This window comes from Haliotis rufescens, unplaced genomic scaffold (genome assembly GCF_023055435.1).
Source record: "Haliotis rufescens isolate VD_foot unplaced genomic scaffold, xgHalRufe1.0.p SCAF_12, whole genome shotgun sequence".
Classification (NCBI taxonomy): domain Eukaryota; kingdom Metazoa; phylum Mollusca; class Gastropoda; order Lepetellida; family Haliotidae; genus Haliotis; species Haliotis rufescens.
The window spans coordinates 1797617-1822078 of NW_025963802.1; the positions used below are offsets into that span (position 1 = coordinate 1797617).

At 41.3% G+C, this 24462-nt stretch overlaps 1 protein-coding gene across 4 annotated transcripts in view; it reads right to left on the reverse strand.

The window, feature by feature from the left end:
• Positions 1-24462, reverse strand: part of LOC124111738 (dynactin subunit 1-like) — a 51180-nt gene that overhangs the window by 20037 nt on the left and 6681 nt on the right. Inside the window, exons 7-25 of one of the 4 annotated variants that reach the window (XM_046471531.2) lie at positions 23020-23091; positions 22073-22277; positions 21708-21786; positions 20637-20796; positions 19207-19311; positions 17572-17673; positions 17269-17358; positions 16969-17085; positions 14644-14694; positions 12675-12774; positions 11149-11234; positions 10332-10459; positions 9797-9911; positions 8132-8185; positions 7282-7413; positions 6922-7005; positions 6018-6080; positions 5548-5650; positions 1077-1091 (exon numbers count right to left, since the gene is read on the reverse strand). In XM_046471531.2, the coding sequence (XP_046327487.1) occupies positions 1077-1091; positions 5548-5650; positions 6018-6080; positions 6922-7005; positions 7282-7413; positions 8132-8185; positions 9797-9911; positions 10332-10459; positions 11149-11234; positions 12675-12774; positions 14644-14694; positions 16969-17085; positions 17269-17358; positions 17572-17673; positions 19207-19311; positions 20637-20796; positions 21708-21786; positions 22073-22277; positions 23020-23091 (1861 nt within the window). Of the gene's footprint in view, positions 1-1076; positions 1092-3924; positions 3949-5547; positions 5651-6017; positions 6081-6921; positions 7006-7281; positions 7414-8131; positions 8186-9796; positions 9912-10331; positions 10460-11148; positions 11235-12674; positions 12775-14643; positions 14695-16968; positions 17086-17268; positions 17359-17571; positions 17674-19206; positions 19312-20636; positions 20797-21707; positions 21787-22072; positions 22278-23019; positions 23092-24462 lie in introns of all 4 variants that reach the window. The other 3 variants (XM_046471529.2, XM_046471533.2, XM_046471532.2) reach the window with 3 other exon arrangements.

Here is a 24462-nt window from a genome sequence, read left to right on the forward strand (position 1 = left end):
ATATTGACCATAGGAACAATTTGTGTTGCAGGGTATTTAATGTGATGTAGCATATCTGGTGAGACGCTACACAGGCCAAGAACATATAATGTTGTCCATATATCCTTGAATTTGAATCTCTATTTTGCAATTAGCATATATCATTCATATCAATGAAGCCAGCAGGTAGAAACACAAACAATTCATCTGTTCCAGCTCTAACAAACAACCTCCTTCCTGTTAATCAAATGGGACGAAATGTTTTTGAAATATCTGTTCTAAACTACAAGTAGAAAGATCAGGTTAAGAAAATATAGCATGAACTATGTGAGAAGGAAGCCAGTGATGAGTGCTACGTCCAACTGTTATCAAGAACATGTTTTGTTTCTTTGTTTGTTGTTTAACGCCACATTCAGCAATATTCCAGCTCTATGACGCAAGCCTGTAAACCAGGCCAGACAATGCAGTGATTGACATCATCAGCATCAATCTATGCAATTGGGATATAATGACATCATTAACCAAGTTAGCAAGCATAACCACCCGATCCCGTTAGTCACCTCTTATGACAAGCATGAGTTTCTAAAGAGAAATTCTAATCCGGATCATCACGGAGGACATGGCAGCCTGTGGTTCTAGAGTATCTGACATTCACAGTAGATGTCTCTGATGATGTCTGTCTGTCAAACTATGCATGCCCTATGGACTAAAAAAAATTCTGCTGAAATTGAGCTTTAAACGTTTGTCATATTTTACTATTTATGACGTTAATCAATTTAAGCTCCAAATGAACAGAAATCTGTGAAATCTTGAAACTGTCTGCCGTATTGAATGGACACATAGTAAGAAACTTTCTGCCATACTGTGTGTAAACATAGTGATGACACGATCTGCCATATTAGGTGTGAACATGGTAAAGAAGGGCACAAAAAGAATGTAAATCTAGTAAGCTTTGTTAAGTGTGTATGTGTTATGGACACCATGTTTGCCAGATATCTACTAGTTTGCAGTAGTCTATATGCCCCACGGCTGGTGAAGCTCAGCAACCACCAGCGACCTGCTGAGCTACAGTTAGTAAAGAAATACCTCATCCTTGCCTTTTTTTTCCCTCTCTGTAAAGTGGGAGATTGTCACAAATCAATATACAACTCAACACAATGTCATGTGGAAACAGAAACATACATATCGCTGGCTGCAAACTGGAAACTTCATTTGATAGAAATGATGGAAATGACGAAAATGACGAAGATGATGATGATGATGATGATGATGATGATGGGCTTCAAGACATAGATAGTGTTAGTAGTTACAAAAACATACGGACATGATCTTGTATTGAACATCCATCAAAGATCAAGAATTAACAGAGTTACCTCCCCTGACTTTCGCAACCAATGCCTTGATCAACAACACAAAACCTTCACATGGGGCACAAAGGGATCTCTGCTGGCAACATGACAGTAGCTGTATAGACATATACAAAAATGTGCACTTCAACACATGTCCTGTTATGTGAGCTATTGCCATGCAATCTGGGCCAAAAACTTGAGAATCTACTAACCCGAACTTGGCCTTTAGCTTCATTTTCAGTGTTATAATATGGACTATTGCAGCCTTCAATTTCAGTCTGCTAGCCCAAGACTACTTAATTGTGCTCCAGCCAAGTAAAAATTCACTGAGTCCCCACTGATCCAGTTCTAAATAAATACTTCAACTTTGCTACAAATTACAACTGAAGAAAACTGACAGAAAATGTAAACATAGTAAACAATTTTGTATTGGTCAGGTAGGACCAGAACTCTGGACTTGTCTAAATAAATATGTACTTTTTCGCTGAGCTTGCAAGACAGGGCAGAACAAAATGGGGCTTCAGAGTAGTGGGATGTATCTCTACACATGAACACCCTTAGCTCTATCTTATACAGTAAACTACGTTAATAACGAACACACTTATAACGAACTGACCGATATAACAAACCTATTTTCTAGTCCCGGACATTTGTTGTACATATGCTGTATATATGCTTATAACAAACTACGGTTATTACGAACTAAAATTAGTGGTCCCTTTGAGTTCGTTGTAACAGTAGTTTACTTACTTAGGTTGTGAAATGGCAATAATAAAGAGAATAAAGGGAGGTAACTCCTACACTCTACAATAACAGAGCATCCATGTTCAGGGCCAGCTTCTCAAGCTGTCGTTGACACAATGTAGGGTCAGACTTCACGGACAGTCCTCACAGCAGGCAGAGGCAGAGGCAGACCTCTGATGGACAAGAGTGGCAGTTAGTGTATGGAGGAGATCTGCATCAACAGAACAATTCTGAGTCAATAACTGCCTCCTGCAAAAGGAGCTCATTTTAAACAGAGCTCATTCTAAACAGGTCTCACTTTGAGTAACACTAAAACTTCAAGAAATTTCAAACATATCACCACTAGAAAGATTTCCATACAATTTCTGGCAAAACTGATCTGACAAGAGGTTTCCTGTGAGAATATATCCATGAGTTCTGAAATTCAATTAACTTCTGAGACAACAACTTATTTCCAAACATAACAAAAATTTAACTCATTTAAGACCCTTACCACCTCACAAAATTGATAAAGGAAATATAGTGCAGAGGAAGCTAGAGTATTGATTCAGAATCATTAGTGTCAGGTCTGAAAAACAAGGACATCACCGAGATAGATGTACATAGACATAGCTAGCACATGTCTGAGAGGGACATACAGCTAGAACATAAAGATACACCAAGATATGACAAACATACTGGATCTACATAACATGGTCTAATGATATTGTCCAACACATCATGCTATAGCCATGGATATTCTCAACTCTAATCTCTCATCTAGATTTGGTCATACATTCATTACACACATCTGAGATGTCTGTACAGTTTTTGCTTCCACTGAAATCATTATTAACTGAATTCGGATTAACGAATCATGGTTATAGAGAAATGCCATGCTGTATACGTGTAAGCGGTCCATGCAGTAATCGTCCATAAAATGGGTGTCCACATTCACAGTGTCCCTACTGACAAGGGTTCTCTCCTGTAACCTGATCTTGTGCAGATTTCGGTTGACTGCAAAGCATGTGTACTGTCAACTGGGTGCCGACAGATAATTCCAAATCATTTCATGTTTTTAATAAAGGTGCTCAAATGATTAGATGCACTTTGCAAGGTAAGACCCGTTCTATTACAATAAAGATCTTGATTATCAATCTTGACTCAGCACCACCATTTTGTTTGAAGCTAATGCAAATGATATGAGAGGTGGAATCTGATTGGTCAATAGGAGGTACATAGAAGGGACATAACTTGTAATAGCCACTGGTGGCGCTACAATCAAGCCATGAAATTCAAGCCTAGTTTCGGCAAGGTCTGAAACTGGACTTTTGTAGTCAGTGGTCACCTTTGCCTCAGGAAGGTGTGACCTGGTATACACACAGAAGCATTACATACATGCAGTCCAAACTGCACATCGGCCAGATCAAGTTTCTGTTAATTCTAAATAAGATATTCTTTGGGTATATTTGGTTTAACACTGCTCTCTCGACATAATATTTCAGTAATATGACAGCAGCATGTAAATATTCAAATCAGACAATCCTGTAGTTGATATTGTGAGCAATGATCCACGTCTTAAGGTACATGCAATCAACCAAATGACATGGTCTGACCACCCAATCCATTTGGTCACCTCTTTCCGGGGACCATTCAACCAAGAATCCCTACACCGTTAATCTAAATAGGACAGTATTTTTACGTACATAATTATGTTATGTGACCTATTACTAGAGAGAGAGAGATCAGAGTTGTAGAAATTTAATGACTATATCACAGTAAAATACAGGAATATTGCATCAAGACGATACAAAGCAAGCAGCTATCTGAGAACTGTCGATATCAGGCAAGATGGACAAGATCTGCAAGTTACCCAAATATGTCTCCAGGTTCCCGGCTGAGAATCAAGACATTTTAGCCGTTAGCAACAAAAACAAGCTGACATAACCACAGCAAGAAACAACAACAGTAATAGTCCATTACTTGTCTTCAAGAGTTATGTCTTGTAACTACAGTGTATACAGTGACTCATTCAGTTTTGAACTATCAGTAATTTCCGCTTTCGGAAACAGAATGTATCTGATACCACTGACGACGACAGGTCACTGCTCCTGGATACTGAACCTGTTCCTAAATTACTTTTTATTTGAGAAACAAATGTGTAGACATAAATAAAATATCAAACAGTCAATCATTTGATTCAAATAATAAAATATGATTTTGCCCAAAGAGGTAAAATATATGACAACATGAACCTGAAACAAAAGGGGTGAAAATCAACCGAAGAAAAACAAACACAAATAAGCATAGTAACCATGGTAACAAACATGGATCAGGATGGCAAAACTAAACTGTCACCAAAAGTGTACTCAGATGTAAAAAATGTCAGACTTTACAACATGAAAAATTTTAAGACGAATGTTTTGATTTGCCAAAAGTCATATTATATAAAATACATCGATAGAACTTATAACGACAAATGTAAAGCAACACCAACCTATCACACACAGGGAAATACACAGTCAAATATACACAGTCAAATATACACAACCAAACCTACAACTAATGCCCCTGACTGAGTCTAAGTGCTGCCTACCTGTCATGACACACAACTCATGCCCCTAAGTGCTGCCTACCTGTCATGACACACAACTAATGCCCCTGACTGTGTCTATGTGCTGCCTACCTGTCAAGACACACAACTGGTGCCCCTGACTGTGTCTATGTGCTGCCTACCTGTCAAGACACACAACTAGTGCCCCTGACTGTGTCTATGTGCTGCCTACCTGTCATGACAGCCAACTAACGCCCCTGACTTTGTCTAAGTGCTGCCTACCTGTCAAGACACACAACTCATGCCCCTAAGTGCTGCCTACCTGTCATGACACACAACTAATGCCCCTGACTGTGTCTAAATGCTGCCTACCTGTCATGACACACAACTAATGCTCCTGACTGTGTCTAAGTGCTGCCTACCTGTTATGACACACAACTAACGCCCCTAAGTACTGCCTACCTGTTATGACAGCCAACAAACGCCCCTGACTGCGTCTAAGTGCTGCCTACCTGTCATGACAGCCAACTAACGCCCCTAAGTGCTGCCTACCTGTCATGACAGCCAACTAACGCCCCTAAGTGCTGCCTACCTGTCAAGACACACAACTAATGCCCCTAAGTGCTGCCTACCTGTCAAGACACACAACTAATGCCCCTAAGTGCTGCCTACCTGTCAAGACACACAACTAATGCCCCTAAGTGCTGCCTACCTGTCATGACACACAACTAACGCCCCTAAGTGCTGCCTACCTGTCATGACACACAACTAATGCCCCTGACTGTGTCTAAATGCTGCCTACCTGTCATGACACACAACTCATGCCCCTTAGTGCTGCCTACCTGTCATGACACACAACTAATGCCCCTGACTGTGTCTAAATGCTGCCTACCTGTCATGACACACAACTAATGCCCCTGACTGTGTCTAAATGCTGCCTACCTGTCATGACTGACGCCTGCTGCATGCCACCACTGGCGATGTGGATCAGTGACTTGGCCACACGGGACACATTCTTCGTGCATGACTGCAGCAGCTCTATGACCTGAGGATGAGGCATCACAGAATCAGTGGAAGATCAGCATGAATCTCAGCACAGAAACCCTCAGAATTGTACCATCACTAAAAGCTTGATTCCCCTTGTCTCCCAATGAATTGCAGTACTCAAGTTAGCTCTCACAACCTTAGCAGTACGACTTTGTAAGTTGTTAAGGTATGAGAGTTATGATCACCTTAGCGTTAAGATCGCTTTGTACAACGGCACCCTGATAATTAATCATATAAGCAGTTCTACTAAGAACAATGGACATCACATTCAACACCTTTCATCTGAGTGAGTAATTTGCCAAAAGTTCAGACTGTAAAATAATTTGTATGAGAAAGTGAAACAAGTTGTTCCATCCATACACTACCTCTTTTCCAAACATGAGCGGCGTGATGATGGCTGAGCCTTCCTGTGGGAGTCGTCGCTTGATCTAAAATGCATAAGACCAATTTTTGTATTTTATTAATCATAAAGAATAGAAGTATTATACGGTAGTCCCAGCCCTACACTGATGATTGTTTACTATGACATAGCATAATGCAAGATACTGCTGAAGAATTTTTGTATTTTATTAATCATAAAGAATAGAAGTATTATACGGTAGTCCCAGCCCTACACTGATGATTGTTTACTATGACATAGCATAATGCAAGATACTGCTGAAGAATTTTTGTATTTTATTAATCATAAAGAATAGAAGTATTATACGGTAGTCCCAGCCCTACACTGATGATTGTTTACTATGACATAGCATAATGCAAGATACTGCTGAAGAATTTTTGTATTTTATTAATCATAAAGAATAGAAGTATTATACGGTAGTCCCAGCCCTACACTGATGATTGTTTACTATGACATAGCATAATGCAAGATACTGCTGAAGAATTTTTGTATTTTATTAATCATAAAGAATAGAAGTATTATACGGTAGTCCCAGCCCTACACTGATGATTGTTTACTATGACATAGCATAATGCAAGATACTGCTGAAGAATTTTTGTATTTTATTAATCATAAAGAATAGAAGTATTATACGGTAGTCCCAGCCCTACACTGATGATTGTTTACTATGAGACAGCATAATGCAAGATACTGCTGAAGAATGGCCTGAGACTATGAAAAGGCCATCTCTTATCAATGTTTATATACACATTTTTCAAAATTAATTTTCATTTTTGAGGACTTAGGAGTTTGTATCTCTTTCCCCTATGCTTTGGCTGTTATGAATCCCAACTCCGACCCCAGTAATCAGAAGCTGGTGCTGCACATACCTTCCTGGCACACATGCGTGCATCATTGTTGCATGTCTCCAAGTCACGCAGTAGGATGGAGAACTCACTCTGCTCCTGTCCTGGCTGAAACACCACAAACACAATCAGCACTCCAGACAAGAGGCCACCTTTTTACAACTATTTAAGTCTCCGTAATGGATGGATCCTACATCGATAAATGCTAAAAGCAAACAAATTTAAGATTTCTTTTAATCAAAAGCACTTGTCTTCCAGGATCTTTGTAAAGATGACCCCAACAGAAGTACTATACATACAGGTGCAACATGTACAGCTGTGATTGGCTGCCCCAGTGGGGTTATGCATAAGAGCCTGAGTACTAACTGACAAGAGGTGCGTTACCATGAGGAGTATCTTCAGGCGGATGGTGTCGGTGGTGATGCAGTCACAGGCACTGAGCACCTGCTTCACCTGGTCCGACAGCAGCGTCGTACAGTCCATCTTCTCATTCACCAGGTGCACACTGTACAGTTGCTGCAGACAAAATGTGTGTACATGTACAATTGATGCAAACATAACACAGGACTCTCATTCTCAGACACCATTTTCCTGAGCAAGTCACCTGTACTCACACTCAAGTTAATGAACGCCAACACTCCTGGACTCTCAGACACCCATGTTCCTCAACACATCACAGACTTACCTGGAACGCCAACACTCCTGGAGTCTCAAACACCCATGTTCCTCAACACTCACAGACTTACCAGGAACACCAACACTCCTGGACTCTCAGACACCCATGTTACTCAACACTCACAGACTTACCAGGAACACCAACACTCCTGGACTCTCAGACACCCATGTTCCTCTACACTCACAGACTTACCAGGAACGCCAACACTCCTGGACTCTCAGACACCCATGTTCCTCTACACTCACAGACTTACCAGGAACACCAACACTTCTGGACTCTCAGACACCCATGTTCCTCAACACACACAGACTTACCAGGAACACCAACACTCCTGGACTCTCAGACACCCATGTTCGTCAACACTTACAGACTTACCGGGAACGCCAACACCCCTGGACTCTCAGACACCCAGGTTCCTCAACACTCACAGACTTGCCAGGAACGCCAACACTCCTGGACTCTCAGACACCCATGTTCCTCAACACTCACAGACTTGCCAGGAACGCCAGCACTCCTGGACTCTCAGACACCCATGTTCGTCAACACTTTCAGACTTACCTGGAAGAAGTTGATGGACTTCTCCAGCAGCTCCAGGGAAATGGTCTCGTCCAGCTAACAAAACAGAGAGGTTACAGGTCAGTCAAAAGGTACAGATAATCACATTTACAACAATACATCTCAACATGGTTTTCCCCCTTAATCTAACCCTGAGTGTATTTTAAATCTTAGCTTCAACAACAATTAGTTCATTCAATGTTATTTCCAATGAGACCATTCACAATTGAGCTAGTACCTATCTGATCCTAGGAACACCCCACTGATTGGAGAAATAAACCACTGATCCCAGAAATACACCACTGATCCCTGAAATACATCACTGATTCCTGAAATACATCACTGATCCCAGAATACACCACTGATCCCAGAAATACACCACTGATCCCAGAAATACACCATTGATCCCAGAAATACACCACTGATCCCAGAAATACACAACTGATCCCTGAAATACACCACTGATCCCAGAAATACACCACTGATCCCTGAAATACACCACTGATCCCTGAAATACACCACTGATCCTAGAAATACACCACTGATCCCAGAAATACACCACTGATCCCAGAAATACACCACTGATCCCCAAAATACACCACTGATCCCAGAAATACACCACTGATCCAAGAAATATACCACTGATCCCCAAAATACACCACTGATCCCAGAAATACACCACTGATCCCCAAAATACACCACTGATCCCAGAAATACACCACTGATCCAAGAATTACACCACTGATCCCTGAAATACACCACTGATCCAAGAAATACACCACTGGTCCCAGAAATACACCACTGATCCCAGAAATACACCACTGATCCAAGAATTACACCACTGATCCCCCAAATACACCACTGATCCCAGAAATACACAACTGGTCCCTGAAATACACCACTGATCCCTGAAATACACCACTGATCCCAGAAATACACCACTGATCCCAGAAATATGTCACTGATCCAAGAATTACACCACTGATCCCCAAAATACACCACTGATCCAAGAAATACACCACTGATCCCTGAAATACACCACTGATTCCTGAAATACACCACTGATCCCAGAAATACACCACTGGTCCCTGAAATAAAACCGATCCCAGAAATACACCACTGGTCCCTGAAATAAACCACTGATCCCTGAAATACACCACAGATCCCTGAAATACACCACTGATCCCAGAAATACACCACTGATCCCTGAAATACACCACTGATCCCTGAAATACACCACTGATCCCAGAAATACATCACTGATCCCCAGAATACACCACTGATCCAAGAATTACACCACTGATCCCTGAAATACACCACTGATCCCAGAAATACACCACTGATCCCCAGAATACACCACTGATCCCAGAAATACACCACTGATCCAAGAATTACACCACTGATCCCTGAAATACACCACTGATCCCGGAAATACACCACTGATCCCGGAAATACACCACTGTTCCCCAAAATACACCACTGATCCCAGAAATACACCACTGATCCCAGAAATACACCGCTGATCCAAGAAATACATCACTGATCCCAAAATTACCCTAACGACGGAACTAGTAATACTAAGCTGATTCCCTGATTTTGAATTTTGGGTATATGAACATCCTCAACAATCTAAGTCTGACTGCATCCCAGCCCAAGTGGGAGACATACCTGGTCCTTCCTCAGCAAGTCAATAAAGTAGTCGACCGCCTTCTCATGTGCCATCATCTCAGGCAGCAGTGTTCCGATCTTGGTGAACAGCTCTGTGCTACAGCTGCTCAGAGCACTGCAAACACACAAAGACATCGGTCAACTAAATTGTAAATTCAGAGCATTTCGGGAAGATTTTGGATATGGATAGTATGACAAACATAGTTGACCATACACAAAGGCTGTAAATTAATATAAATAAAAGTGACAAAACCCTTTCCACAGCCAGAAGAAATCTCTGATAAAAGCAGAATTGATTTTTCCATCCTGACTGTATCACGTGTTTATGAATCACTATCAAAAAGTGACCATACCAGGTGTTTGCGAAAAGGTAAGCGTATCCTGCCCTAACGGTCACAAACACATGTAAAGGAAAGTCAACTCACTTCCACTAAGGTTTCTTTGCGTACTTTGTCTCTGGGATGACATTGATCATCGTATTACCATGGTATTTCATTGGTAATATACATGCATTACTAAAGCTTTCTCAACGTACCTCTCATACTGTCTCATGTTGCCCTGCAAGGTGTTCAACATCAACACCAGCTCATGGGCGAAGCTGTTCTGTTCCGCCTTGTGGCTCTTCAACACATCATCTCGGGTGATGGCGTCAACAATTTCAAACTGAAACCACAAACTTGCTAATCAGTCTCTACAGTTTTGGTCCCACTTGCACAAAGCGATCTTAGCACTAAGATGATCATAACTCCCACACTTTAACATAGGCTTATGATAGTCTTAGCGCTAAGATCGCTTTGTGCAAGTGGGTCCAGGTGTAACAGACAACAAAACAGAACACTGCAGGCTCTTAAAAGGATTTATCACAGCTGCCACTACTCATACACAATCATCAACTGGTGCAGCTTTTCAATATATAGGTACAAAACGCATTTCACACAAAAATGGTGCATCAGGATACGAATGAAGCAATGTATCATGTGTATCGTAAATCATATGTATCATATTTCATGTGTATCATAATCACGTCACATTGTGTATCGTATTACAGTGCATTATATCTCATTTATATTGTATATCATGTGTATCGCATATCTTGTGTATCATATATCGTGTATTCTATATCATGTGTACAGTGTATTATATATCATGTGTATCATATATCTCGTTAATCATGTGTATCATATTTCATGTATATTGTATATCATGTGTCATATATCAAGTGTATTGAGTGTATCAAGCATATTGTGTATCATGTGTATATCATATATCTTCATGATCATGTGTTTTGTATATCATGTATATAAAATGTATTAGGTGTATCGTATATCATGCATATCTTGACGTATACATACCTTGTCTTTCACCTGCGACGCCAGTAGTTCTGTCTTGTTGATGACCCGCGGCACCATGAGGAGGACATTGACTGCATCATGATCCCCTGCAACAAGACGACGTTCACATACCAGATCAACTTAGATTCACATACCATATCAGCTGAGATTCACATACCAGATCAGGGGAGATTCACATACCAGATCAGCTGAGATTCACATACCATATCAGGGGAGGTTCACATACTAGATCATGGGAGATTCACATACCAGATGAAGGAAGATTCACATACCAGATCATGGGAGATTCACATACCAGATCATGGGAGATTCACATACCAGTTCAGCTGAGATTCACATACCAGTTCAGCTGAGATTCACATACCAGATCATGGAAGATTCACATACGATATCAGGGGAGATTCACATACCAGATCAGCTGAGATTCACATACCAGATCATGGGAGATTCACATACCATGTCAGGAGAGGTTCACATAACATATCAGGGGATGTTAACATACCAGATTATTGGAGATTCACATACCAGATCAGGGGAGATTCACATACCAGATCAAGGAAGATTCACATACCAGATCAAGGAAGATTCACATACCAGATCAAGGAAGAATTACATACCAGTTCAGCTGAGATTCACATACCAGATCATGGGAGATTCACATACCAGATCAGGTGAGGTTCACATACCAGATGAAGGAAGATTCACATACGATATCAGGGGAGATTCACATACCAGATCAGCTGAGATTCACATACCAGATCATGGGAGATTCACAAACCATGTCAGGAGAGGTTCACATAACATATCAGGGGATGTTAACATACCAGATTATTGGAGATTCACATACCAGATCAGGGGAGATTCACATACCAGATCAAGGAAGATTCACATACCAGATCAAGGAAGATTCACATACCAGATTAAGGAAGATTCACATACCAGATCAAGGAAGAATTACATACCAGTTCAGCTGAGATTCACATACCAGATCATGGGAGATTCACATACCAGATCAGGTGAGATTCACATACCAGATGAAGGAAGATTCACATACCATATCAGGGGAGATTCACATACCAGATCTGCTGAGATTCACATACCAGATCAGCTAAGATTCACATACCAGATCATGGGAGATTCACATACCATGTCAGGAGAGGTTCACATAACATATCAGGGGATGTTAACATACCAGATTATTGGAGATTCACATACCAGATCAGGGGAGATTTACATACCAGATCAGGGGAGATTCACATACCAGATCAGGGGAGATTCACATACCAGATCAGTGGAGATTCACATACCAGATCATTGGAGATTCACATACCAGATCATGGGAGATTTACATACCAGATCAGTGGAGATTCACATACCAGATCATGGGAGATTTACATACCATGTCAGCGGAGGTTCACATTCCAGATCAGGGGAGATTCACATAACAGATCAGTGGAGATTTGCATACCAGATCAGGGGAGATTCACAAACCACTGAGGATTACATGATGACCATGTTGTACCCACCTCCTCTGTTGATGAAGGAGTCGGGCATGAAGGACAGGAGCATCTGGACATGGGAGTTGGCCTGCTGTACCTCCAGCTTCCTCAACTCCATGTCAATAGTCTACAACATCAACGACAGAGACAGCGTCATATATCAGATCCATATCTCCAACAGTATCAGCTGATATGCAGAGGCAAAACCACACGCAAATGTTTAATGATCACAAAAAAATAAATGAAAAATAAGCCACCGCCTACTTAAATGGATCTTTCCTGAAGAATGAAATTCTTTCAAGAATAACTTGAATCTCAAGAGCCTCGAAATTTCACAGTGAAAAGAGACTAAGGAATGTACTTCTCATTACTGACATATGTAATAGGATGAAATATCTACATAATATGAACTTCAGATATATCAGACAGGATTATATGTAGCAAAATGCTATTTTGTTATTTTCAGAGCCACTCTAAAGCTGAAAGCTGAAGATATACATGATATACAGTGCTCGAAATGAAGGGGGTCGTGGGGTCACTGAGGTGTGCTTCTATAACAAGCACAGTATTTGAATCTCAGAACCTCCTAGAATCTTTCTAACATGAGTCCTACACCATATACCCCTAGAATTGTGGATTTAGCTTTCGAACACTGTATATACCAGCAATTAGTTACCAGACTTAAATCACACAGTTTTGCATCATCATCACCATGGATAACCATGATAACATTCGTCCAACACAAGAAACCTATATTTCTTTACCTGTCAAGACATCTTCCAACACACCAGCAGTTACTTGTCTTGTAGAACACCTATCATGTTGCATTCCCCTATCTGCGTATACATGCAGTTACCTCACTTACAAGTCACAGCTATGTGACACCACAACAAACACGGGAAAATGTCCTCCCACTTGAAACCAATATCACACAACCTGGCACTAACTAGGCATGTGTGCATTAAGTAACAGCACACTGTAAAACAGGTGACAGTCAAACAACTGACAGATTATATACGAGCGATGAGAAATCTCCAAGGGAGACAATTTGCCAGGGGAGACAATCTGCAAGGTAAACAATCTGCAAGGGAGAGAGAGAAGAACAGTGGGAAGCCCCCAAGCTGATAAACATAACACAGCTAATCCCCGAGCCAAAATTACAAAACAAAGGATGTTACATTAGATAAATAAAAACTAAAAGTATTTTTCTTTATGGTCAAAACCGTAGAGCAAGATCTGAGTGGGCTCTCGAACGCCTTCATCCGACACAGACTGCCATGTCAGATCAAGGTGTTACCCCAATTCTGTGTTGACCTCTCTTAAGGTGTAAATGTTTGCATAAATATAGCAAGACTATCTTCCTGAGGCAAGTGAGTTAACTGTCTATAAAAGTCCAGTTTCGACCCTTGCCGAACTAGGCTGGTATTATGGAGTTACAGTTTGGCTGGACTAACGAGTCTCTGCATAGTCCAATCAAAATCGCACACAGATATCGAAAGTGTCATGCAGATTTCAGTCGACTGCAGGGTTTGCAAAGCATGTGCACCGCTAACCTGTTGTCAACAGATATTTTCTAAATCTTTTCATGTTTTTTAATCAAGGTGCACTTCGCGATGTAAGACTCGTTTTATCACAATATAGATCTTGATTATCGATCAGATCGTCTTGACTGGGCGCCACCGTTTTGTTTGTAGCAAATGCAAGTGATACGAGAGGTTGAATCTGATTGGTCAATAGGAGAGACATAGAAAGGACATAACTCGTAATAGCCACTGGTGGCGCTACGATCGAACCCAGTAATTCCAGCCAAGTTCGGCAAGGGTGGAAACTGGACTTCTAAAGTCAGTTAACTCTCTTGCCTCGGGAAGATGCAAGACTATAGGCTCAGTTGCTTGGTATCAGTTTTCACGTATATACATGTAACATCAATAACGGAACTGAAACAGGGGAGAGAGCCGCAGACAGCTGAACAACCATTGCCGTGACAAGCTGTTACCTTCTGGTAGGACAATAGGTCCCGTTTGGTGCTCATCCTGGCCATGTCATCCTACAGCCATACATGTACAAACATACATCAGTGTGCATATCGGCAGAGTACAGTGACACAGACACATCAATACACTTCACTATACATACATGCAGTTTGCGAATGTTTAATCAAGGGTGGAAAACATTTCTTACATCAATGACTCTAAAACTAAGGTCTGACATAAAGATATGTACTACTCATTTCGGATAGAGATCGATAATATCTTACTAAATATCGACACATAACCAGTAAGTATCAGAGAAGTGACTTTGAGCAAATATGCAAAAAAGTCTGAAAGAAATCAACATAATTCATGCCAATGGTGAGTGTTGACACCTTTATCCATGAATTATTTTGTGGACATCTAATACGAAAAAAATTTAATACAAAAACAGTCATTTTCCGTCTTTGGTAGTTGACATGATTGACAATAACAAGTCTGTTTCGGTAAATTTAAACTGTATTTCATCATAATTTTTGTTTATGTAAGATATTATCGATGACACAATTTTCATATTGATAATCATTAATATTTCATCCAATCGACCATGATTCCAATAATTGATCTTTTCAGCCAGCCTGCCACTCCTAAAGAGTTAAAGATCATCCAATTCTTTCATATTACTGTAGTAATCTAACTATAGTACTTTGGAAAAGAATCGGGTGATCCACAACATTTTTAGTAGCATATACCTTCATATGTCTGACCTTTTTGCCTTCTTTCATATAATACTAAAAAAGTTCAACAGTGTAAGATATTTCTTTTTGTGACTCAAAGTTTTGAATCAAAGGGAAACAGGATTTTGGCAAGTATGGACCAAACACATAAACTTTGCCTTAAGAATAACAGTGTGTCGGTTTATGTATTTATCATCAGACAGAACACTGCCTTGACCTAAGTGGTTCAAAGCACACAATAAATACACATTGCCAGTAACACGTTTAACTGACTAGATGTAACAAAAAACTCAAGTGGCTTAAAACTATTTTCCCACCCCTGTTAATCGCTGTGCAGGCTAGTTAGCACACCAATACAAAGTGCATCATGCTACATGTAAACAACATAACAACACTTTCCACACTCTTTAAGACTGAGTTCTAATTCTATCAAAGTCATAACCTAAAACAATGATTATCAAACCTAAATATTCAGACATTACATGACAATCAGATAATAGAGCCTTATCAGACACTGTCAGAAACGTGTGATTGTTTCAAGTCTGATAGGGGTGACTTTTTGACTGGAAATCACTATTGCAATAACTATTGATATTCAAAGAAACTATTGCGATAAATATTGATAGTTTTCAGTGTATCATTTTAGATGGATTTTAGAGTTGAATTAAACCTTGGAACTGAAGTTTCCTTTGAATGTGATAACCATAACAACAAATAAAAAGTAAAGTTTGAGATATTACTGATTTGTTCTTTCTTTACCCTAATAATTTAAGAAAAAGAAACTTCCACAATACCATGTGTAAATTACTACCACTCATGATCAAAAGAAAAACAAATTTGAACAGCATTGCATGTACAATGATCGGAAACTGATTTAACAATCAATTTATTCACTTTAAATGCTTACCAATAGCAATATATTGATATTTCGATTTATCGTAACACCCCTTAAGTCAGACATATCAATACAAACACAAAAAGATTTATTTACAAAATATTTGTTCAAGTGAAATCAGTTCTATGCAGCTTGACTACATTTACCACTGTGTATGTACATACAAACATTTTAAGTAATTCTGTAACACTTAGAGTAAAGTTGGTATAGTATCAGGCATCAAGTAAAGACAGAACATAAGTGGTAGTGGGAGTGAGTGAAAATTGAACGCCACATTGGCAATATCTCAGCTATATAGCAACTAGTAGTTGGTTGGTTGATTTGTTGTTTAACACCGCACTCAGCAATATTCCAGCTATATGACTGCGGTCTGTAAATAATGGAGTCTGGACCAGACAATCCAGGAATTGACATCATGAGCATCGATCCACACAATTGGGACTGATGACATGTATCAACCAAGTCAGCGAGCCTGACCACTCGATCCCGTTAGTCGCCTCTTTCGACAAGCATAGTGGCCTAGCAACTAGTACAGGAAGATATGACATGGTTTCTGTTTCTGTAGTCCTTCAGACACAAGGTCAGAGCTCAGTCTAACATGCAATGAAAACTACAGTACAACAGTCAACAACAGCATGGACAACTACACCGACAGGGAAGTACACACTACATAGCACCCATGCTGTGTGCTCAGTTGGGTTCAACACAGGTTAGCCTACCTTAGCATAAGCCTTCGATTCAGCAAACTTGGCCTTGAAGTCGAACATCTCGATGGCAGGTGTTTCTGCTTTGTGTTCCGACTCCTGCTGTTTGCTGCGTAACTCTCGGTTCGCATCCTGTAACCATGGAAACAGGGAAATTTAACTCATCTTGTTTTCACATCGTTATTGGCCGAATGAGTATCAATACCAAAAATGCAAACCAACATGAAAGAAACAAATTTGATCCCCGTAAGCTGGAGTTTTAATGATCCAATTGTGAAGAGAACTTTACACGTTGTTTGTTTGAGACTCACGTACCTGCAACTGAGACACCAAGTCCCGGAACTTGCTGATGGTGGCCTCGTAGTCAGCCATTGTTTCCTGGGTGGCATCTAGTTTCCTTTGTGTCTACAACAACACAACTCAAGCGATAGCTGACACTCATTCATGAATACATGTAAGAAACAAATAACTTTGAAACAAACCATTTCATTCACCTAAATTGGATAACTAGCTGATGAAATGCGTACAAAAGCCTCAGTGTAACATTTCATCACCACGAGGGCAACCTCTTAGACCTTTCTCATTTCTTCCATTAAAACAAGATGACCTTGACCTCACCTCTGTGACCTTGGCCTGTGTAAGGTCAAGCTCTTCCCTCAGCTCCAGCTCCGTCTCCCTGGTGTTCTCCTGCAGCTCCTCATTCATCTCATGCAGCGCCTCCTGCAACACCAAACAGTCATGAGCATGACATCCCACCACAAGAAACACCACATGACATCTCCCGTCTCAAGCAGCGCCTTCTCTGACACAGTCGTCAGGCATCATGAAATAGCATGACACAGCATACCACATGACATACAAGAAGACAAACGAAGGATGATCACATGACATCTCCCATCTCAAGCAGCGCCTTCTCTGACACAGTCGTCAGGCATCATGAAATAGCATGACACAGCATACCACATGACATACAAGAAGACAAACGAAGGATGATCACATGACATCTCCCATCTCAAGCAGCGCCTTCTCTGACACAGTCGTCAGGCATCATGAAATAGCATGACACAGCATACCACATGACATACAAGAAGACAAACGAAGGATGATCACATGACATCTCCCATCTCAAGCAGCGCCTTCTCTGACACAGTCGTCAGGCATCATGAAATAGCATGACACAGCATACCACATGACATACAAGAAGACAAACGAAGGATGATCACATGACATCTCCCATCTCAAGCAGCGCCTTCTCTGACACAGTCGTCAGGCATCATGAAATAGCATGACACAGCATAGCACATGATATACAACACGACAAATGAAGGATGATCACATGACATCTACAAGATATCATCACATGACATAACACAGGTTGATATCTACCAGATATCATCACATGACATAGCACATGTTGATATCTACCACATATGATCACATGACATAACACAGGTTGATATCTACCAGATATCATCACATGACATAGCACATGTTGATATCTACCACATATGATCACATGACATAACACAGGTTGATATCTACCAGATATCATCACATGACATAGCACATGTTGATATCTACCACATATGATCACATGACATAACACAGGTTGATATCTACCAGATATCATCACATGACATAGCACATGTTGATATCTACCACATATGATCACATGACATAACACAGGTTGATATCTACCAGATATCATCACATGACATAGCACAGGTTGATATCTACCAGATATCATCACATGACATAGCACATGTTGATATCTACCACATATGATCACATGACATAACACAGGTTGATATCTACCAGATATCATCATATGACATAGCACATGTTGATATCTACCACATATGATCACATGACATAACACAGGTTGATATCTACCAGATATCATCATATGACATAGCACATGTTGATATCTACCAGATATCATCACATGACATATCACATGTTGATATCTACCAGATATCATCACATGACATAGCACATGTTGATATCTACCACATATGATCACATGACATATCACATGTTGATATCTACCAGATATCATCACATGACACAGCACATGTTGATATCTACCAAATATCATAACACGAAAAAAACACATGTTGATATCTACCAGATATCATCACATGACATATCACAGGTTAATATCTACCACATATGATTGCATGACATATTTACCCAAGATGTTCAGATGACATAGCACAGTTGATATCTACCGAATACGATCAAATGTCATACCAGATCAGCATTTTCCTCGAGGAGCTGCTGGATCTTCTCCTCCTGTTCAAGATTCCTATCCGTCAGTTTCTCCACCATCTCCTCGGCTCCAAGTGCTGCATCCACCTGTAACCACGGACACCAGAGTTACTGGTCAGTGTGTCAAATAATGCCCCCGTCTTGTTGACTATACACCATCAGTGAGAATTTAACCAATCTTACACCCATTAGTGCAAACGTCACAACCCACATGGACAAAAACAACTCTACATACACCACAAGTGAGTGAGTGAGTGAGTTGGGTTTAACGCCGCTTTTAACAGTATTCCAGTTATATCGCGGCGTGTCAGCTTAATGTGGGAGGAAAGCCCGAAGTGATGCAGGTCTCAGACGTTTACCACTTCGGTGAAACCCATGTGCACGGGTATGGTGCTGACAAACCTAGAAACATAATCGGGGCGAACCGGGATTCGAACCCACAATCATAGGTTTCTGGCGTGTCCAGGGACGCAACTCTGCACAGCGAATCGCGGCGCCTTAAACGACTGGACCACCCGTGCCCCCACATACACCACAAGACCACACATATATTCTACATGAACTAAGAGAGTTATCAGGTTAAATAAATACCGTATTCGACATAATAAGCGCCCCGCTCTAATAAAAGCCCACGGCGATATTTGCTAACATATTGGCTAGTGAACAATCCCAATTAGCACCCCTTCCGATTGATTAATGTACACAAGAGTTATTTACTAGCGTATAATACGCACTCGTTATATGCACACTTAATTATGCGCAATTAAATTCGAGGAAAAATATATCTGTCGTACATAAACACTTAAGGCTGTCAGCATTAACCACGAAATTTATCTTTCAACTCAACTTTTTTCACCAAAATAATATTCTAATTTTGAGAGCGCCCTGGGCGCTTATTACGTTGAATACGGTATTCCTGACTTGCCCCAGCATCTAGTACTGCTTACAGTATCTGACAACCAACCTGTTCCTTGAGTTCAATGAGTTGCCCTAGCATCTAGTACTGCTTACAGTATCTGACAACCAACCTGTTCCTTGAGTTCAATGAGTTGCCCCAGCATCTAGTACTGCTTACAGTATCTGACAACCAACCTGTTCCTTGAGTTCAATGAGTTGCTCCTGCATCTAGTACTGCTTACAGTATCTGACAACCAACCTGTTCCTTGAGTTCAATGAGTTGCCCCAGCATCTAGTACTGCTTACAGTATCTGACAACCAACCTGTTCCTTGAGTTCAATGAGTTGCCCCAGCATCTAGTACTGCTTACAGTATCTGACAACCAACCTGTTCCTTGAGTTCAATGAGTTGCCCCAGCATCTAGTACTGCTTACAGTATCTGACAACCAACCTGTTCCTTGAGTTCAATGAGTTGCCCCAGCATCTAGTACTGCTTATAGTATCTGACAACCAACCTGTTCCTTGAGTTCAATGAGTTGCTCCTGCATCTCTGAGGCCTCAGACTGGAAGCGTTCTTTGTCCTTCCGCAGGTTGATGATCTCCGACGTCTGTTTCTCACTCTGCTTACTCAGCTTCTGGGAATCATGCTTCTCCTGATTGGACAAGTCTCGCATCCTGGAAACAAATGGTGGAGGCACTTACAGATCTGCTCAACTTGGTCATATGGACAAGGCTGTATGTTAAAGCAGTTGTTCCCAAAAAGCATGAATGGATGCAGGATAAAAAAAATCCGCCAGAGCGGAGGGCGTCGACTGGGGAGGAGGACCTGCAGGTGCACGTGTCTGCGTAGAGGAGTTCACTGGAGTCGTCGGAGGAGGCGAGAGGAACGATGGCGCAGCAAATGTCAGCAACAGAGGTGGAGGGCCCGATTTACAAGCTGCTTTCACCTATTAAAGGTCGGTTGGTTTGTTGGTTTGTTGTTTAACGCCACACTCAGCAATATTCCAGCTATATGACGGCGGTCGGTAAATAATCGAGTCTGGACCAGACAATCCCGTGATTGATATCATGAGCATCGGTCTACAAAGTTGGGATCAATGGCATGCATCAACCAAGTCAGCGAGCCTGACCACCCGATCCCGTTAGTCACCTTTTACGGCAAGCATGGGTTGCTGAAGACCTATTCTACCCCGGAATCTTCACGGTTCACCTATTGCAAGGCCTTTTGCAAGAAGAGTATATACATGCCAGAGGAACGATATGCTTGTAGAACACCAACAGAAATAGTCAAGAAATGAAGAATTTGAAGACAAGAACACTGTTCCAATGGAACATATCTGTATATGGCAGACACAGAAGTATACGAAGGAGTGGATAACTCGTGGGTATCGGGGCATGGGCTATCATCTGTTTCAACTGTCGCTCTGTTTCAGTAGTGTGTGTGTGTTTGTATAAGGTAGGGAAGTTAAAGCACTGTGTAGCGTCAAGTAAGGTAAAACACAAATTTTCACACATACACTAAGATGCACCTGTACCCTGATGCCTCTCTACTCTATGAATACAAAGTGTAACGTGCGGCAACTCACTTGACAAGTGCCTCCTTCAGCCTCTCATTCTGCTGCTCCAGCTGTTTCAGCTCGTAGCTGGCGGCCACACCATCTGTGCCTGCAACACAGATCCGCCGTGTCATCATGCTTCAGCTACATATCTAAGTCCATCTAGATTATTCTTTCACAAGTGAACCCTAGATTCACAGGCAAAAGGCTGACACTGACAAATAGTGTCAAGTCCTTAATTGTTAGCATGATTGTTAACTATACGATGTTAGGTGGGATTTTATTGCATATCTTGAAGATAAGGTAGATACTTTCAAATGAGTGCTCATCCTCATAAACCACAAATCATTACTATTGTTGTAATTTTTAGAACACCAGTACTGAGCTTGGCTGACCTTTCTCACTGATCTCTCCTCGAAGCAGTTCAAGGTCAAGGGTGAGTTCCTCAACCTTCTCCTTCATCGAGTCAATCTCCACCTGCAGCGTCTCAGCCTTCTCCTCCGCCATCTCCTTGTCCAGCGTAGCGATCTCAATCGTCTCAGAGACATCCGCCATCTCATCCTTGTATCGCTCAAAGGCCTCTTGAATGTCCTTGACTTCCTGTACAGAGAATTGTGGGCAGAAGAAATAAGAAGCAGGGTGCTTCACAACGCAGAAATCATACATACAAAAGTGTGTGGAATGGATGCAGAGATAAATGTGTTGCATCCAAATGGATGCACAATAATATTCATTTGCACCAACTTCTGGACACAAAACATAAAGGTCCTGTGAGTGAGTGAGTGAGTATGGTTTTACACCGCTTTTAGCAATATTCCAGCAATATCACGGCGGGGGACACCAAAAATGGGATTCACACATTGTACCCATGTCGGGAATCGAACCCGGGTCTTTGGCGTGAAGAGCGAACACTTTAACCACTAGGCTACCCGACCGCCCCTAAAGGTCCTGTGATTAAAGTAATGATTTGATAATCAGAGTATTCAGTTTATTTTACATACCCCCAATTATTATTAGCAAGCGTCCTTACAGGATCATATGATGGTTCTGCCATCTTACCATGTTCACAGTACAGTACACTGTTCAATTTCACTACTTTACAGAACCCTCATATTTCCTGTAAGGATGCTTGATAATAATTATTGGGGTCCCCTGGACCCGTAGTGTTTCAGGTCAAGGTTAAACAGAAAAAAGGCTTGATGAATGAAAAGAGAGATTCTTACACCTAACTTTCTCTGGCTCTACAGCTGCAAGACATGGAACGTGCAGAACAGTTGCTGCCCCCTTCAACAACATCTGAAGCTGAGCACACAGGCCCTGCTTAACAAAACCAATCTCTCACCTTCTTGGATGCCTGCAGTTGCCGCTGAAGGTCAGCTGATGTTTCCTGCATCTTCATCTTGTACTCTTGAAGCTGATGAGGACATAAAACATGGCTGTAACGAATTGTTCAGGAGACATATTGCTCATCCCCTACTACAGTCAGACACAAGGAATCAGCATAACTCTACATACAAGATACAAAACCCACCGATGTATACCACCAATGTATCAATGTGCTTGTGTGTATTTGTGAAGTTCTATTAACATAGTTTGTTTGTTGTTTAACGCTGTACTTAGCAATATTCCAGTAATATGACGGCGGATGTAATAACTGAGTGTGGACCAGACAATCCAGTGATGACATTGTTAGTAATGATCCACGTTGTTCAAGTACAATAACACGCATTCAACCGAGTCACTAAGCCTAACTATCCAACTGCTTCTTACAACCAGCAGAGGTTGCTGGGGGCCTATTTTAACCCAGAATTCCCACAGGGATAATAAGATAGAACTGAACAACAAAAGTATCATCAAAATACAGAGTTGCTGTCCACCTGGTGTGGCTGTATGTAAACTATTATGCTGCCTATAAAATGATGCATAAATTACCCCTTGGCTGAAGCTTTTAATATAAGTGCTAAATCATATAACCCCTCTGTAGCATGAACCTGATTTAGTTGCCTATATACACTCACCTGCTGCAGCTGTATCTGCAGTACAAGTATACACATTCACCTGATAGTTCTAGGCTATAGACCTCCACTGACCTGATAGTTCTAGGCTATAGACCTCCACTGACCTGATAGTTCTAGGCTATAGACCTCCACTGACCTGATGCAGTTCTAGGCTATAGACCTCCACTGACCTGATGCAGTTCTAGGCTATAGACCTCCAATGACCTGATGCAATTGTAGGGTATAGACCTCCACTGACCTGATGCAGTTCTAGGCTATAGACCTCCACTGACCTGATGCAGTTCTGGAGTATAGACCTCCACTGACCTTATGCAGTTCTAGGCTATAGACCTCGACTGACCTGATGCAGTTCTAGGGTATAGACTTCCACTGACCTGATGCAGTTCTGGAGTATAGACCTCCACTGACCTGATGCAGTTCTGAAGTATAGACCTCCACTGACCTGATGCAGTTCTAGGCTATAGACCTCAACTGACCTGATGCTGTTCTAGGGTATAGACCTCCACTGACCTGATGCAGTTCTGGAGTATAGACCTCCACTGACCTGATGCAATTGTAGGGTATAGACCTCCACTGACCTGATGCAGTTCTAGGCTATAGACCTCCACTGACCTGATGCAGTTCTGGAGTATAGGCCTCCACTGACCTGATGCAGTTCTAGGCTATAGACCTCCACTGACCTGATGCAGTTCTGGAGTATAGACCTCCACTGACCTGATGCAGTTCTGAAGTATAGACCTCCACTGACCTGATGCAGTTCTAGGCTA